Raw genomic sequence first — 17,818 nt, forward strand, 5'->3', positions numbered from 1 at the left:
CACAGGAAGAATCATCTGCAATTGCCTTATACATATAAAAAGTCCCCAAACCTTCCAAATTAGACATATCTGACAAGTAAACAATAGGAAAAACAGTCAGTTGATCATGTTAATGAAATGCTGTTGCTATGGAAAAGATTGTCCTTGTAAAAATGAAAAAACACATGCACACTTTTTTTTTCTTTCTGTCATCGTCCAAGGACACCAGGAAACAGCTCCCTGAAAGCAGAGTCTCCATGATCATGGATACAGCCCAGGAGTTTTTTTAAGGGGTTCATTTCCTCAGCCACACTAAAAACTTCCGATGTGATTTGCAAGGGAATTGCCTCTATAGCCAGCAGCTGGGACGTAGCACATTCCACCTATTCTTATGACGGGCCACCTCTACTCATCTTGCTCTTCCTTTTCAGTCTGAGACTATCAGCCCCCCTAAATAAACTCTTTAAGCCCAGTTCTGCCTAACTGATGTAGGTTCTGCAGTCAGTGTAAGTCTCCTGGTCCAAACCAGCTGCAGATCTGACTAGCGGAACAATATTTCCGGCAAACTTGGCATCTACCCACTAACTTAAAAAAGCAGACGTTATAGCAATCCTATATTCCCTTCCCTTCAGCTGTAGCCCCCCACAAGAGTACATCTGGCTCTTGTTCTTCCATCCCCAACAGTCTAACAGTCAGAAGAAGATTCACAGTGAACAGTATGGTTTTATTTGCAGTTGGGAAGGAGCTGTTGAAAATGCAATGAAAAGGGGCCATCAGCTGCACTTCATTATGGTAAACTACTGAACAACTGAAATAATGGGCCCAAAATCTACTTTATGAGATGTTTCAGTGGAATTATTCCAGAGTTATGTTCGCACATACAACTTCACAGTTTGGCCCTTGCTATGGAAATTGATTTTTGTCAAAGGGTGTAACAGTGGAAAAGGCAGTAAGCATTAGTGAGCAAACAACTCCTGAACAAATTACTTATAAAAAGAAATGGGCCTGAGTCTCTGCTAACTTCCATCAGTTGTGCACTGCTGTATTTGCAACGACTTCAGATGAAGCAATCCTGATTTACACTATTGGGAAACGGAGAAGAGACAGATGGTGGGATTCTCACAACTGGATGCAGAATCTGATGCCAAGTCAATAATAGCAAAAAGATTTATTACGCAAACAAGAAAAACCATGAAAATCAGGGGCTGTATATTGAAAGAGAGAGAAATATGAAAAATAAATCAAATAAATTATTGCAGTAAATAGACCTCTGGTTCATTTTTCAGTCCTTTTGCTATTTCTTATACCTTACTGCTTGTCTGTGGCAAGTGTGATTTGACTGTACAAGCTAGTCAGTCCTACAGGGAGGGTGTGGATGAGATGGATGGAGGTGAGGTGCCCTGGACCAAGGAGATGGCCCTTTGGCACATCTTAGCTTGTTCCCAGGGGTCAAGCGGCAGAGAGTAGAGAGAGGATTGGGGCATCAGACCCAAGTATGAGTGTGAAGTGTGAGTGCACCCCATAGAGTGACTCTGATATCAGAATCCAGATCCTGCTTTCTGTTGTGAAAGCACACTTACAAGTTGCAGGTGAAGAAAGGTGGAAGATGGCTGCATTATAGCAATTCTCCTCTTTTTAAACCTATTGAATCAACCAACAAAGAAAATCAAGATTTGCTGCTGTGAAGTGTTCTTTTCCTTCAGCTGCAGCTCTCCACTTCATGCTCAGGAACACAACAAGTGGTGTTCAGGCAGGTGATTTTTGGACCTTTACATCTAAGTATCTGGGAATCCCAGGTTGCATGTTTAGGTATACAAGCAGGGGCAAAAACCTCTGTCCTATTTCAGGCTTTTCCCTTTAATCCTGACTGGCCTGGATAAAACCTGCAGACTGAAATGGAATTTCCTCTGTGCCAAGACAGGTGAGGCCGGCGATCACTCCTTTAGAAGGAACTGAGTGGGGAGTTTGCCTCGCCCAGGAGAAGCCTGCAAGAAAAAGGGTTCCTGGACTACATACGAACAGGTACATAAATGAGAAGGAAGAGTTCCTCCTCCTATGCCAAGGCAGGGCAAGGAGATGCCTATAAAATGCCGTAGCTGAATTTATTTATTTACTTATGTGATTTATAGGCTGCCCTTCTCAACAAAGGCTCAGGGCAGCTTATAGAAAGAGAACAGGCAAGTAAAATATCCAAATAAAACAGGCAGCAGAAAAGCCACAGGAAAGCTTCTTTTGCCTGTGCTTCTCGCTAGAGAATTTAAGTTACCATCACTCCCCCTTCGTGTTTGACTTTCGCAGGCCAAGGTGAGGCTGGGTCTGACTGGGGGAATCTCTTCTTTGAGCCTACCCTGAGAAGCGCTTTGCTTCTGTCTCTCTAGACCAGCAGAGGCCAATCTTTTTGGCAGGTGAGCCACCAATTGGCCCTGCACCCTTCTTGAGTGCCACTCGGATCCCTTTCCCCTCCTTGATCTGCTTTCTGCTCCCTGCCCTATGTGTCACTGTGCCACCTGTCCCCTCCTTGGTGTGCCATATGCCACTGAGAGGCTACCCGTGCCGCAGGTTGGCCACCCCATCTCTAGATCACGTCCCTCACATTAGCTCCCAAGTCACCTATGTTCCAGAAACCTGGTGTCCCCTTGACTCTTATCTTTGAAAGTGATTTGCGTCAGACAGGAAAATCATCAAGCTGAGCACAAAGGGAGTTGTTTATAGGAAAACAAGGCGCTCCACTAAGCTTCCTACATGAATAATTTTTGGCATCCCTCGTTCTGGATCTGTCAGGCAGCAGGCCCCTCCTAGGGCACAGACAGGCCAAGAAATGTGGTCTGGAAGGAAACCAGCCCTGTTGAGTTGTGTGCCGAACAGGGTCCTTCTTACAGAGCCACCTGTAATTCTGGTTGTGTTTCCCCTCTACTTATGTATTTTTTGTTAGCAACTGCTGCCAATGCCTTGGGTCCTCCTTGTGCAAAGGGCAACCACAAGGTGACTCTCGGTCCCAGGAATGGCTGTTGAGCAAGTGCATGCTCTCACAACAACCCCCGGACGTTTTCTCCCCCTGCTCAGAATGGGGACTTAAAGAATAGTGACACCACAGCAGACCCAACAGGTCTGAGGCAATGGCTTAGTTTTTTTGATAAAAAGGCTCAGCCTGGCTGCTGCTTGTACCTCCTGCCAGGGACATTTTTATTTAATGTGTCTGAGTTGCATGTTCAGCTCCCTTGACTGCATGGACATTAGTTGTACCAGCACATGCAACATTGATGTGCAATTGTGCACCTTCCCAGACTGAAAAAATAGGCTTGATTCTCCTCACCAGTCCTTTCATAGCATCTGATGAAGGGAGCTTCAGCTCGTGAAAGCTTGTGCTATAGATACATAGCTGCTTTGATTAGTCTATAAGGTGCAAATCTCCCTTCTCATCAGTACAACTCTGGAACAACTCAGATGAAGGCAATTATATTAGCCAGCACTAGTGAGAAGAGAATAAGCCCACCTATGCCTAACAGCTGCAGCAACAGATGGGGAGTTGAATCTTTTGCCTCATGACTAAAAGAAGCAGGGGGATGGGGAGGGGGAAAAGGATATGTGCTGAGTAGATCTATGCCTACCCCAAGTCTGGCTGTTCCTAAGCTAGGCATCCACCACCACTAACACTAGCATTGGTGGCTGCATCAGCTGTGAGCTGCCTCATCATCTCTTTATTTTTAGTTTACTGTGGTCCACCCACTTCCTGGTTTGACAGCATTGCTTCGTCTTGCCCGATACAAAAATAAAAGTCAGGATTAGTCTGTGGTCTCTTGTAGAGCAATAGGTGTCTCGGATATTTGTTTCCATGACACAAGTACTGCTGCCTTACAGCTACCTTTTTCAAATGGCACAGTTCCAAAATATGTGGCATAGGATGGGCATGGAAATTGGGTGATACACAGCCTAGTAAGCAGTATATGTGGCTTGTAAATGGTTTGTGCTAAAGTATGAATTTGCTGTCAAGATTACTGTACTGCAGAAGTTGGCGATAGAGGTCTACAGTGTGCTCTGAGCTGACCCCATCTAAGAAAAGTGAAGCGCTCCTGGTTTCTGCCATGTTCTCCCAGCATTGTTTTAGTATCTGTGCAGCTCCTCTGGCAGCAGCAACAGTGAAATGCTATTTTAGATTGCCTGGGAGGAATTTTACTGCTGTCCCAGCCAGGCCTTCCTTCAGCAGGTCTCTAGACTGGACTGATTTCGACAAGGCTTGCTTTCTGGTAATGACAACATTCAGAAGCCAAACTCACTCTGACTTGAACAGAAACAAGTTAGGCCCCACAAGGAGCCCATCCATTTAAAGCACAGCCCTGACTTGCCAGTATCCAAGTAACATAGATGCTTTTTAATTCTGATTTGTTGCTTTTTAAAAGCTGAGCAAGCCAGAGGATTGGGGATTTATATTTGTTTAGTTCAATGGGACTGCAGTGATTCCTGGTTTAGAAGAGCCAGCTAATATCGCTGGCTAATAATAATTTGCACTAATGAAGTGCACAGTAATTTTACAATTGTTGCTTGAAGCCACACAACACTTCTGCATGGTAAAATTGTCTTCAGAGGTTGAATGTGTGTGTGCGTGCATGTGTAATTAAATTCTACCTGTCGTAAGATGTGTATGGGGACCTGCTTTGTCTAGCAGTGTGGTGCAACTATCTCTGGAGCAAAACATGGCAACTACTAGAGCCACAGTACCAATGAGTAAATTGAGAGGAACTGAGAAAACATATGGTCTCCAACAGAGTACCTGCTTATGGGAAAAGACTTGTCAGGCTTCTGGTAAACTTAGCATCATCTAGCAGGATAAATCATGATTTGTGAGGGAGTTCAAGAGGAAGGAAACTTCTTACCTATCAAGCCACCCCTTCTGCTCAGAGACCCACCACAACAGGACCAGCCTACACCTTCCACAGCTCCTGGAGCTGAGACATGACCAGTTTTGCTCTGACTGGAGCTCCTCAGCTGTAGGCAAGTGGTCTCCCAAACCATCCTTGGCATGTGTTCAAGTTCTATTCTCACTTTTGTTAGCTGCTGTGTCTGTGCCCTGAGTAAAGGACATTCTTGCACCTTCTGCACATTCAGTTTCTGGCTTTGAAAGTTGGATGTCTCTGGATAAATTTGGATATTTTATTTGTAACTGCTTAGAGCAAGTTTTCCCCCTCCCCTGGCCTTGGTCACTCAGCTAAACTGAGGGATTTCATAGAGGCAGCAGAGGAGAAAATCCAGCAGTCTGAGTCAGCACAGCTCTCTTGGGGCTGCCTTTGCCCCCACTCTCAGATCTGCACTTTCTGCTGGGCCCAAAGTTTGATCGCGTGTGTTGGAGAATGGGCTACAGTTGCAACCTTTGGTTTTGCTGCAGGCTGGGCACATTTGTTCCCAGAGGTTTTCAGCCAAGTTCTTGAGGGCTTCAGAGCTTGCTGAATGTTCCCAGCTTCAGTCCCCATAAATGAGAGAGGCACCAGAAGTTGGATCTGCTCATGAGCAACTTGCTTTATTAAGGGATCTTACTCTATGCTGTTGCAAACAGTCCTCTGTCTCTAGCTCTTCTGAACAGGAGTCACACCAGTAGCAATGCAAGACATTTTTACCTTCCAACCCCGGGCTGCTGAGGTGTTTTACATGTGTCAGATACCCCTCACTGCTGTCCCCAGGTGAGTACTGCCCTGCCATTACCTTTGTCTTACATACAGAGAAACTAAGGTATAAGGCTTATACAGGTATAAGCTGTGCTCAGAGCTGCCCTGTGAATCCGTGATGGGAATGGAATGAAACGGGACATGCTATCCGCAGTCCAGAGCACCTCCCTGCCTCGTGTGCAGCAGTTTTTAGGACCGCTTTCCTTTTTTAACCAAGACAGTGATGAATTCCAGGGAGAGCTCGGTGGCTCCACAGCTCCTATTTAATAATTAAATAATTAACGTGGCTAGAAATTCAAAGTGTTATCCATCTAAGAGAGAAATTTTCTGAGAGAAACTTCCCATTACTACTGCTGCTGTGGTCACAAGCTTTCTGTTCTGCAGTTCTTACACATTGCCTCATTAACCCATCCTGCTGTGAAGCTGGGGTATGGACTGGTCACCCGTCAACAGCTGCCTTCCAGGGATCATATAAGATTTACAGATGGGTCAACTGAGATGAGTTAAAAAATAATATCTCCCAGCAGGGTTTGTGCCAGCAAAGTCTAATCTGAAGCACTGAAGAATCTTTCCTTACTAGGTGATGCAGCCAGTCATTCAGACCAACAGGCACAGCAGAAAATGACCCAGTAGCAGATCTTGCCTGACAATGGAGAGTGACTCACATGACCTTTGGGAGCAGGAGTCATCACTAATCAAGTTTCTCAGCGAAAGAGGCAATAGGGTGAACTTCATTTCACCTGCATAAAACCAGTCAAGGGGGGCTTTGTGCAGATGAAATGCATTGGAACAAAGGGAAACCCAACCTGAGCCCAGGACACAGGTCCTTATTAGGATGGTTTGGATCTGGAGGTGCCTTCTAGCCCTACTTTTCTGTGATTCTATGATTACCACCCTTGTAGCCATTTCTGAAGCATATGGACTTGTAACATCATCTCCACCTCTTAGCACCATTTTGACAGAGTTAAAGCTACTAGATCTGTCTAACTGCACATCTCGTGCCTGTCTTGATTCACTTCCAATGGTGCCCTGTAGGTTGACCTTTTTTGAAGACTCTCTCCACAGGGTACAGCAGTGGTAGAGGCCCTTTTTGCCCAACCTGGGACTGGTCTTCACATACACTTCTGATACAAGGGCATCAGTCGAGGGTATAAATTTTTTCCTCACTAGTTATACTAATAAAAGCCTTAATGTGGACATGTCTCTTACCCACAGAAAGGTGACTCATTGGAAGGAAAATACCTAGGCTAGCATGAGTAGCTATGACAGATGTCCCAGTATAGCTGTATCCGCACTAGGGACTGGTGCAGCAGTACAGTACGACTTTCCAGTGTAGAAGAGACCTCATTCTATGCAGTTCCAGTGCGGGGATGATCTGTTGCAAAGGTCCTTCAGTGCAGAGGTCCTTCCTGCCCAGAGGGGAAGAAACCTGACTAGAAACAGTTCCTGCACTTAAACTGGTGAGAATAAAACCCTTGATCCTAATGTCTGTAGGCATGTCTGATCTTTAGCAGGGGTTGCAAAGGCATTCCCCTCCCAGTGGTGCACTGGTAACACCACACACCCCATAGGCACCAAGTGACAGACTCGGATGAACTTCCAGTGTCTGGAGGTAGGGGGGGAGCTTGGCCCTGACTCCGCACTTGGCTCCTCAAACCTCTGTTGGGGCTTCCACCTTCTCGGCTTCAGACCCTTTCCTTTGGCTGGCTCCTCCAGCCCAGGTCTACTGTCCTGGACCTTAGCTTCTGGGTCCCAGCCCTGTTTCACCCTCAGGCTCTGGGCCTCTGGCTCAGTCTTGTGTGGCAGCCCTTAGGGTCCCTGACCCTGTGTAAGCAGTTAGTGTGCTGCTCCACCCCCGGGGTCCCTGACCCTGGCTAGGCAGCTTGTGTGCTGCTCTGCCCCCAGGGTCCCTAACCCTGCCTAGGCAGCTTGCATCCAGCTCTGCCCCTGGGGTCCCTAACCCTGGCTAGGCAGCTCTACACCGGATGCCTCTCATGGACTTCTGTGGTCTCCAAACTGTCCCTATAGTCACAACCCAGTCCTCTGGTCTTAAACTTAAACGTAACAAATATAAGCAAACTGCTCGCACAGAAGTTTTCCTCCACTCTGGGTCAATACCCCACCACAAACTATACCTCCCTCTTAGTTGTCTTGGTCTACCTCTTGTGGGTAGCTTAGGCATCCATGGGCCTGTTTACTGCAATCACCTTCCCTGAGATTTCCTCTCCCTGCAGCATGCAAGGTCAGACTGCTTCTTCTGTCACAGGCCCTGGGCTTACCTGTCTCAGAGCCTCACTCCTTCCTGTCATGTGTCTCCCCAGCCACACACAAGAGCTTCTCATTTACTTAAGGGCCAGCCTGTGCTCTTCTACTGCCAGCTTAGCCAGCTGCACTCTCTTGAAGTTACATTTCTCTAAGACATCTTGTGTTCAAGACTGTCAGGCAAAGCGGGCTGTTTGCGGCTCTGACAGAGCACATTCTAAGCCACAACAGCAAAGCAGCCTATGCCTTTTCTGTCCAACTAAGCGGGGTCTCCAGATTGAATAATCATTGGGTTTAACCTGCATCCAAGCATGCTAAGGCACAGCTAGGAAGCATCCTGCTGAGGGTTGCCAACTCTGAATCACTCCTGCCTTGACTTCCAAGATGAAGGCTTTCCTGGAGTTTGACTGATCCTTTTATTAGGGAATGTGGCTATCCAGAAAGGTTTTCCTTCACTCCTTTCTCTTGTATGAGCTTGTTCTTTCTCACTTCTAGAAACACCCAAATCTAATTCATGCTCTTGTTAATGCTGACATTCATCTTAGTCATGTTTTGCCCGGCTTGTACAAGTTTAGTCCTTTTTAACCTTTCTGTGTAGATCAAGCCTTCCCAAAGCTATGAATAAATAAAAGCCTTCTGTTCATGCCAATAATGGTCTTTTAACAGTTGCAAGAACAAAAGAGTGACCATACTGAAAAATTCCAAATATTTGAATTTTTCCATCTCCAGCTGTTTTCTTCCCCTTTTAAAGTAATGACTTCATTATACTGGGGATCTAGAGAGAGAATTAACAGGGAACACCAGCTGTGTTGGGTGCTTCGGGGGGGGGGGCAGCCACCATGCCAGCCCACCGCAGCAGACACCACACAAACACACATATGCACACAGCAGCAGTAGGGCTGGGGGAATCTTAAAGCATCTGAATGAATTGTAAGAGCAATACATTTATTTTCACTTTAATCCGAGGTTACAAGTACTTTTAGATCCTAAAATTTGCTTGCTGGATCCTTAAGTTTCAAAGGTGGGTAGCAGACTAGCGGGGTTCTGTGCTCCCTGTGCACTAGGAAGGGTTTTTAGGAAGCTATCTGGACACAGAGGAGGCATGTGGGGGCTTGGACACTGACATAATGCTTAAACAAATGGAGGGTTACAAGTTGCCATGTAGCTGGGGCACAGATTTCATCTTCCCTCCAAACTCCCACATAAGAAAGCCACCTGCACAACCTATAGAGAGAACCAGCAAGCCCACATAAAAGGGAACAAAAAAGGCTGCCCCTCATACTGCCAAAGGATAAGAGAGAAGTAAATATAAAACATCATTGCTAGCTACAAAAAGGTAAACACTTCAGCAACTGCTATTACATGATACAAAGGTGAACTATCAGCCCTTCTGGGCTATGGCCACGTAATGCAATCAAAGTAAATAAAAAGCCTTGCACAACAAACATGATGGGACAGGGATTGGGATGAGGATGGATGGGACACTGCAATTTAATAATTGAAAATACCTTGCAGGAGAAAATGCAGCACAGGTTCCTGTCCTTCCCTCTTATTTTCTTTTAGTTTCATGGATCCCTAAGGACCTTGCATCCTAGAGGCAGCTAGAGACAGCCATCTCCCATGGTTATAGAAAACATGAAAGACTAGAACTTGTCTGGATATCCTCTACAAATTCCTTCTGGAGATGGACAGTGGAAAGTCTTGCCAATAAAGCCAAGACCCCTTGGGGTAACCAGTATAAATATATTCTGTCTCTCTCTCTCTTATAGTTGTCACAATTGCACAAAAACCAATGGGTTTCCACTTTTGAAATGATACCGAAGATCACATTGTCCCAGACTTGGGCACAAGTCTGGTCTCCTTCACAAATGGGGAAAGCAGCTTGAGAGCACAAATCAACAGTGTAAGGCTAAGAACCCTTTAAGAAGGTTGCAGTGATCAAAATGGTATGTGCATCAAGTCAAGCAATTCAGAGTCAAGGTTAAAGTTCAAAGAAATGTCAACATATGGAATGTGTAGCAAGGTTATCCAAACAATCTTAACTCTGCCCCATGTAGTGAAGCTCTGGATAAACCTGAAACAGTAGGATAAAGTTACCAGCCATAACAAACAAGTTTACTGTATAAAGAAGTCACAAAAACTAGAGGCTGGGACCATGAGAAGAGAGACATTCTTTATATCATAAAGGAACTCCGCATCTTTCCTTCATCAGTCCCCTTGTAGTTTATCAGGGGCTCAGTGGATACCAAAGCAGTGTTACACTGTTGTTTTTTGGCAGACATAATTTAGAAAAGAGTTCTCATGGCATGAGCTTTTCACTAGTTCATGGAAAAAGTTCTAATACAGCCAAATTTTTACCAGGTAAAACAGTCTCATGATACACTAAGAATATCCCCAAGAATACATTCACAAAAGAGCTGATTATTGTTACCATTTGCAAACACAATAACAATGCTCTAATTTGGCGGCTGTTACCTGAGGCAGAAATAAAAGGAAATTCATAGTTCTCTGCGTCTAACAGAGATACAAAGCAGCACTGAGCAAAAGCATATCTCTTTATGCAGCACAATAATCCAGACAAATGCCTTCACTTCAAACGCTCATTTTTGTCTACAGATATGGCATTCTTTCCCTATCAAATTTACACTATAAAGTGCTGCCTTATTGCTGTTTCCATGTCTGTTCCTTTTAAATATTATTTTTAAAAATCTGATATTTAAAACTTGTTAAAAGTTTTCATTTAAGGAGGGTAAAGACCTAAAGTAGAAATGATGGCAGGTACAGAAAAGCAACAACAGCCCCACTAAATCCCAGAGCTTCTAGCTTTTTGGGAGCTTTCGTGTTCAAACACATCACTTAGGTTTGCTAGGATGTACTAATAACCTGCAGTGCTCTTCTGGAGAATAACAACAGCAAGCTGAGGTTGCTACTGAGACAGTCTGGCATTAAGTAGCTGGTCCTGTGATGTGCCATATGACCTTTCTCATGAACTTTATGCCTCACAAGAACACAAAAATGAGTGGAAACACCGCCCATTGAGGCCACTGTATACACGAAGCCTGATCAGTCCATCAGTTACCCAGGTATAAATTTGACGGAAGTCAAGTGAAATGAATGGAGTTACACTGATCTAAAATAAGTGAGAAGTCCAGGACTATCAGCAAAGGTACTGCTGTCCTGGCCACCTGCCTGCTTACTCTTTGTTAAAGCCAAGCCTGTATGCAGTGTCTTAGAAACTCTTCAAGTAACTGCAGCTTTTTTAAAACACGGCATTTGAGCCGAGTAACAGACTCCCTCTCAAGAGAAACCAATCTCTGCCCTTAGAAACCAGTGTGCAAGCCAACTGGAGTCACAATTACACGTCTCGTGAGGGAGAACTGGCTGTCCTGTCTCATTGAGTTTTGCTTTTTTTCCTTGAAAGCCAAATAGATCTGGGCTGGTTCTTAAACTTCCTAAATGTCAGAGTGTTCAGATGGGAAGGCTGAATCCAGGGGTTGCTGTGCATCACGGTATAGTTTACATATTAATGCATATTAGGACCAGGGTGTGGGGGGCAAGGTTCAGATTTTGTTCTTGATTTTGGCCAAGTCATCCCAAGGTAACAACCCTGGTTTTGTTCCGCTGGAAGTATCGGCGTTCCAATGGTGTTTACTTCAGGATTATACCAGTATCAGTGAGAACAGGAACTGGCAGACATCTTTGCCTTTTATACTGACAGATAACAAACATACTGATTTGTCTTGACCGCTGAACAGTTCTAAACACGTTCACCTTACTCGGGCCCCGCTTTGCCACAAGTCACATGCTATTGCTTTGATGATACTCACCATGGTCATGTGCAAATACAAACAAGTTAAGTCCTGTCAGCATCTGGGCCAAGTCATCATAGCGGCCGCAGTGTTCCCCAGCGCCATGAGCGATAAACACGAGGGCCCTAAACGGAGCATCAAGGTATACATTACTAAATTGGAAACCAGCCTACAAAGGCTCCCGAGCTGTGGGGAAAAACAGCGTAATCATTTCATCAACAACCATCTCGGAGATCAACAAATGCAAGTCAAGTAACTGTGGGGCATGGGTGTAGCTTAGAAGATGGTAGCATGGTGAAGAAGGGAGTAGATCATTTGGTAGCAGCTTGTAGCATCTAAGGAGGAAAACAGCATCTTGGTGGTAACACTGACTCCACTATACACTAAATGGACACAACTGGTTCCAGCGAGCATTCACAGGTTGAAATGTAGACAGGTTGCTAACAATCTTTTAGCTGCATAATTACATTGTGGTTTGGATTCTGCTTTGCTGGAAGTCAGCTTTACCATTTGGCTTCGTGGGATCAGGGTTAGGATTTCTCTAAGTAGTTTCAAACAGATATATTATGATTCATTTTTAGAATTTGATTGCTGCCTAATGTTACTGCACACAAATGGCTACTAGATTTTAGCTAAAGAGGCCCCCAGGACATGAGGTGAAATTTGGAAACCTCTGGATCTTGATCCTAGTTCCATTATTGTTACCCATTTCCAGCTTCAACCAAAGAATAGCTTGCTTACGGTGGTAAGTGAAGTGACTCTTTAACAGTTACAGCAGAATTAGTTTTCATAGATTGTGCAGAAAAACCCAGTAGGATCCTATGTGTAATGCACTATACAAGTGCTTATCTGTAAAGACTTACATTTAGAATTTTTCTTGCATTTTCTGTGGAATATAATGAAATAAACATGGCTTGTGTTGAATGAAATTTCCCTATAATCTTTATTGAGCTGCATTTGTAAGGACTGCTGATTTTTTTGTAGAAATAACTTGTGGCCAACAGAGAATCTAGAAGCATTTCTCAGCCTAACGTTTTTCTCTCTCAAACTGTAGTTATTTCAATCTGATTTGTTCATTTAAAGATATAATCTGTCAGCAGAACATCAGGCTGGAGGCTGCTACTTAGATGTTTTCAGTACATTAGAAAACCCTAAATTAAATAATAATTTAGTGAAATCCTCAACCCTACTTTGACTAGGGCTTTTAATACATCTTGAAAAGATGTAATCACTCAATCAAATCACACCGCTTTGATCTTAGTAGCATCTAAACCCCAAAAGAACCTGTGGTAACTACCGCTCCATCTCTTTGATTAGTGCCAACTGCACAATAATTGGTAATCCTAGTCACTGTGAAGAACTGCCTCTCCAAACAAGATGGACTTCACTGTAGCAAACAGGAGATTTGGTAACAGAGGCCCAAGATTACTCTGACAGCTGGGTAACACTAATCAGGAAAGACGAGAGCAGGTTTACACTCTCCTGCTCACAGTGCTAGGAAGCATTTGATAGGCCTTGTTTAGTGGTTCAAAAATGACCTATGAAGTTGTACTAATGCCTAAAGTTGATATTTCCCTAGGGTTGGGTATTTGACTGGTCAAATAAAGTTCGGTCAATGGACCAGTCAAATATCAGTCAAAAATTGTAAAAAATTGCCAATAGATCCAAATAATACACAGAAAAAGCACATATTTTCCATTAAGAAATGTGTCAAAAAACAATAAAAATCATATTTCTGTCAAGAAAACTACAACAACAACAAAAAAAGGAGGGTTGGGTTTTTTTGTAAAATTGCTGTAATCTTGGACCAGTCAAAAAATATGAAGTCAATTGACAGGCTTGCCAACACTATATTTCTCTGAGAAAAGGCTAAATGTACCAAGCAGTCAGAACAATGGATATGAAGTTGGGGAGGGTACCAACGCTAATTTGACCATACTAAAATGCATGTTTCAGATCCTGCCATAGTTTTTCTTGCCTGGCCCTCAGATACAGAACAGAGGTAAGAAAATTGAGGGGAGAAAATCCTGCCTTTTATGCATTTACAAGGTGTTCATCACAATAGTGCATTTTCTTTTCAGTCAAAACATTGTTTAAAATGCTACTAATGTACTGAGTAGAGTGCAGAGCATGAAAACCTAGTTGCAAGTTGATCAAGAACAAGTTTTATAGGGAGACATTAGCTGGTACTTTCTCTCTCATAAACTGTATCATACTTTCACTCTCATTCATGTCCATGCAGTCTCACTGCCTTGAAACCAGGTCCTACAGAGTGGTTAGTGCACCCTCACCTTCTACTAAAATCAGTAAGAAATGGGGAAGCTGAGCCCCCACAAGTTGAAACTCCAGGGCCTGAATCTGCCACCTTTTCCACTAGTAATTCTTATTCTCTCCTACAGCCCCAAATAACTACAACTGAACTGCTTACCTAGGTAATGCAGAATCAGACCCTAGGACAGAGACTGTCTTTCTTTGGCTTGCAAAACATCATGGGTAAAATTCTCAAAAATGCTTGAGTGACTTAAAAGCCCAAGTTCCAATGATTTTTAACGAGATGTAAATATGTAAGTGTACACACACACGCAACTTAAATATATAACAGGTAAATATAGTGCTGTATAAATATGGGGCACACTACCCAAAACTCATAGCACCGCTTCTTGTTCCTCAGTTCAGGAAGGTCGTTAAGCTTGTATCCAACTGTGGTAGTACCACTGGAGTCAATGAGTATGTCCACACAGCAAAAGAAAGGTTCAGTTCCAGCGAGGGCAAGCAGACCTGGCCTTGGTATAATTTAGTTAGCTCAGGTGACAACAGTGAAAATGTGACAATATGGGTTAGCATGCAGAGTAGGTTGCTAGGGTTCCTAGAGGAGGGATCCCATGCTTAAGCCCTCTGCTGCCCTGTCTTCACTGCTGTTATCTGAAGCTCAAATTCACCTAGCAGCAGCCCACTTCCATGTGCTACAATCACACCTTCACTCTGCTGGGTAGGCACATTAAGGGAGACCACATGGATGCTTAGGTAGTCATGTGCTTTACCTTCAGGCATGGGAGTTACTAGATAGCAGTGGCAAGATGCTGCTGTTGCTGAGTGCCCATGTGGCAGAGTGAAGAATTAAATATGCATCTACATTAATTATTTACTGCTATATTAATTATGCATATGTTTGTTTAGCATACTTCTTGTAGCTGATGCGTAGTGTCTTTGCCCTCAGTACTTTGAATATTTCTGTACCTAGCATTATCACTGCCTATCTCATTTACATTCTTACTTTCTTACAGCCAAGGACTTGAATTACACTGGTCATTAAGTCTGGATACTCTAATGCTTGGAGTTAGTACTGAAAATATACTGAGGAATGTATTGAGTTTTTGATTAATGCTACTGGAGCTGATGTCCTGTGGCAGCCCACAGATTCTAGAAATACATGTTATAGGCTATTATTATAATCAGGATTCAAATGCTGGCTGGTTGGGCCATGAAATATGCTTTCTGGCTTTTTTTCATTTGTCATGATAGGGGCTACTAAAATCAAGGTACCATTGAACTAGATTTAGAGTGGGGAAAAAGCAAGAGTGCAAGTGGGGATGATGTGATATTAAGGTCTGCTGTTTCCTGAACAGCAAGGGCTTCAGGCACTTTGATGGGAACTGTACATGTTCCTTTAGGACCTGGAAACAGGTCTCCAAGCACTAAGACTGGACCATAAAACAATACATTCTCTCTCTATATATACTAAAACCTTAAGTACAAATGTAACTGTTGTCCTGAATAAGGAGGGAATACATACATAATTACTTTCCTGAATCAACTTAAGTTTATGGAATGTTATTCCATGCTAGACGCATCCTTCTTTTCCATGTTAGATATGTTGCTACTAGCACCAGCATGGCTTTTAAAACAGAAGAGCTGATTATCTGCAATTTGAACAAGAAATTAACCCCCCTACCAAAATGAAAAAAATCAACAGAAAGCTGCAAATTATCTAGCGTGCCAGAAAATTACTGAAATGCAGTATTAGATTTCATTTTCCTGCTTTAGCTCATTTATTAACTGCCTTGTACTTGGCATCAGCCTGCCACTTAGATGTAAAACAGTTAGAGCTCATTCATATTAAATCTCTTGCTGACAGCACTTTCTAGACTATCAAACAAGTAGATAGTCAGACAGGCATAGGGGTGTCTGCCATCTGCAAACGGTTTGTTTATTTAGTCCAAAGCCTCTTGGATTTTGCTATAGTGCTCCAGGATTATAGTATCAAAAATCAATCACAGCACTATAAATGTACACTTTAGCTTGCAGCGACATAGAAGGCACATTCCAGGTCCTGTAACAGGCTGGGTTGAAAGCAAAGCCCATTGTAATGCTAGCAGACACTTCCCATTATAAACCAATATTTCCAGTTGCTTGCAACTTTGCCAGCCTTTGATATTTTGGACTTAAATTTTCCATTCTGCTTAAAAACAAACATTTTGTGGGGGGGAAAGGGAGGGTGGAATTTCAGACAAAACAAACTCACTGCCATGAGTGAGTGCTGGCCAAAGGGGACTTGAAATCCAGCACAGACATGTCTTTTGCCATCCCTGTGAAAATCTGCATGAATCTGACCAAATGATAAGGCTCTGAAAAATCACAGCTTGCTAGAGTTTTTGTAGGTTTTAGCAGTTTTCTTGGGTTTTAGCAGCAACATCCCCCGAACAGCCTCTCCATGGTGAGCTGAACATGCTGGGACTGAGCAGGACTTCCCTGCAAACCGTAGCTCCAGGCTGCTCATTGCTGTGCTGGGATTCAGATACAGGCACCCGAACTAAGAGCAGGGAAATAAGCTTTTCTCTGACCTCAGTGACCATATGCTGAGCCCAGGCATCCTGGAGGGGTAAGCTGCTTGATTTACATAGAAGAAAAGAGAGGCAGACCTGCATATGGGACTGGGGGGAGCTGGGAGGAAAGTTGACCAGGGTAGAAGGGAAACTGGGTGTGGATTGATGACGACACTCGGACAGAGAGCCAGGGAGGAAAAAGGAGGCTTGGAAAGTGTAAGGGGCAAGAAATAATATGACTGGAAGAGGAAGCTGTGGGGGAGATTGGGGCAGGATAAACAAGAAGACTGAGATGGAGAAAAATGGTGAAAAGGGAGAGGAGACATGTCTAATGAGGATCCAGGAGAGACCAGAAGGAGAGTTAACTCTGGAAGTGGAAGCTGGGGGAGGGGATTAGGAACTAGTCAGGAAAAGAAACATAGGCAAGGTAGCGGGGGACTGAAAGGCAGCTTGGGGAAGAGAGAGAGAGAGCAGCTGAAGCGCCAGGATGGTGGAGGAAGGAATGGGACGGGTTGGGTAAGGATGCTAGGAACAGGGAGAGTGTGAATTCAGATGGTTGAAACTATGCCTTACTGGAGGAGAAGTCTGAAGAGTGAAGACTAGGACTTGCTATGTGAGGAGAAAGGGAGTAGGACCAGGGGCCACTGAACAGACCACTGACTAGGTCAAGGACAGGATGGAGAAGAGGGGTTGGGGCAAAGGGGTCTTACTTGAGACAACTGACTGTAGAGTCCATGTCCGCTAGCAGGAGATCCCTCCAGAGTTGTGAACAAAAAACAAGATTCTGGGGTCTCTCATCTCTCCACAGGTCTCTGAGGGCGTGTGTAAATGAAATGAGAGGCACGTGTGCATAACACTTTCAAGTGGTTTAAAAGTTTTTGCGCCGCTTTAATGGTGTTGGTGTTTGCATGTGTCGGTGGCGTATTGCACATTAATTCCAGGTGCTGTAGCACATTCAGCAGCATAATGCACCTTGAATGACTTTAGGGTGCAGCAAACTAAAACACCTCCGAGGAGTTTTAATTTGTTGCCCTACAGCCACAGAGTGAAGCACCGGGCTCTGTGCAGCTCAGGGATTATGGAGGCAGCCCATGCAGGCAGCCTGGCAGCAGCCCGCGAGGGAAGCCTCCACCAAAGGGAAAAAAGCATCAAGCCTGATCTTTTTTCTTTCCACGCCCCTGCATCTCCCCCCAGAGCCAGCCAGCCTGCCTGCCTGCATAAGCTGTGTGGGGACCTGGTCTGTCCCTCCGCAGCTGCAGTGCCCCCTCGGACCACCTGAAACGGGTGA

General features: G+C 44.2%; 1 protein-coding gene across 4 annotated transcripts in view; it reads right to left on the reverse strand.

Moving 5' to 3' along the window:
• The window catches only part of MGLL (monoglyceride lipase), an 81,916-nt gene that overhangs the window by 44,058 nt on the left and 20,040 nt on the right, over positions 1 to 17,818 (reverse strand). For all 4 annotated transcript variants that reach the window (XM_019536841.1, XM_019536839.1, XM_019536840.1 and 1 more), the window contains one exon: positions 11,726 to 11,832. In XM_019536841.1, the coding sequence (XP_019392386.1) occupies positions 11,726 to 11,832 (107 nt within the window). The remainder of the gene's footprint in view (positions 1 to 11,725; positions 11,833 to 17,818) is intronic.

Source organism: Crocodylus porosus, unplaced genomic scaffold, assembly GCF_001723895.1.
Source record: "Crocodylus porosus isolate Cpor-Errol unplaced genomic scaffold, CroPor_comp1, whole genome shotgun sequence".
NCBI classification, from domain to species: Eukaryota; Metazoa; Chordata; order Crocodylia; family Crocodylidae; genus Crocodylus; species Crocodylus porosus.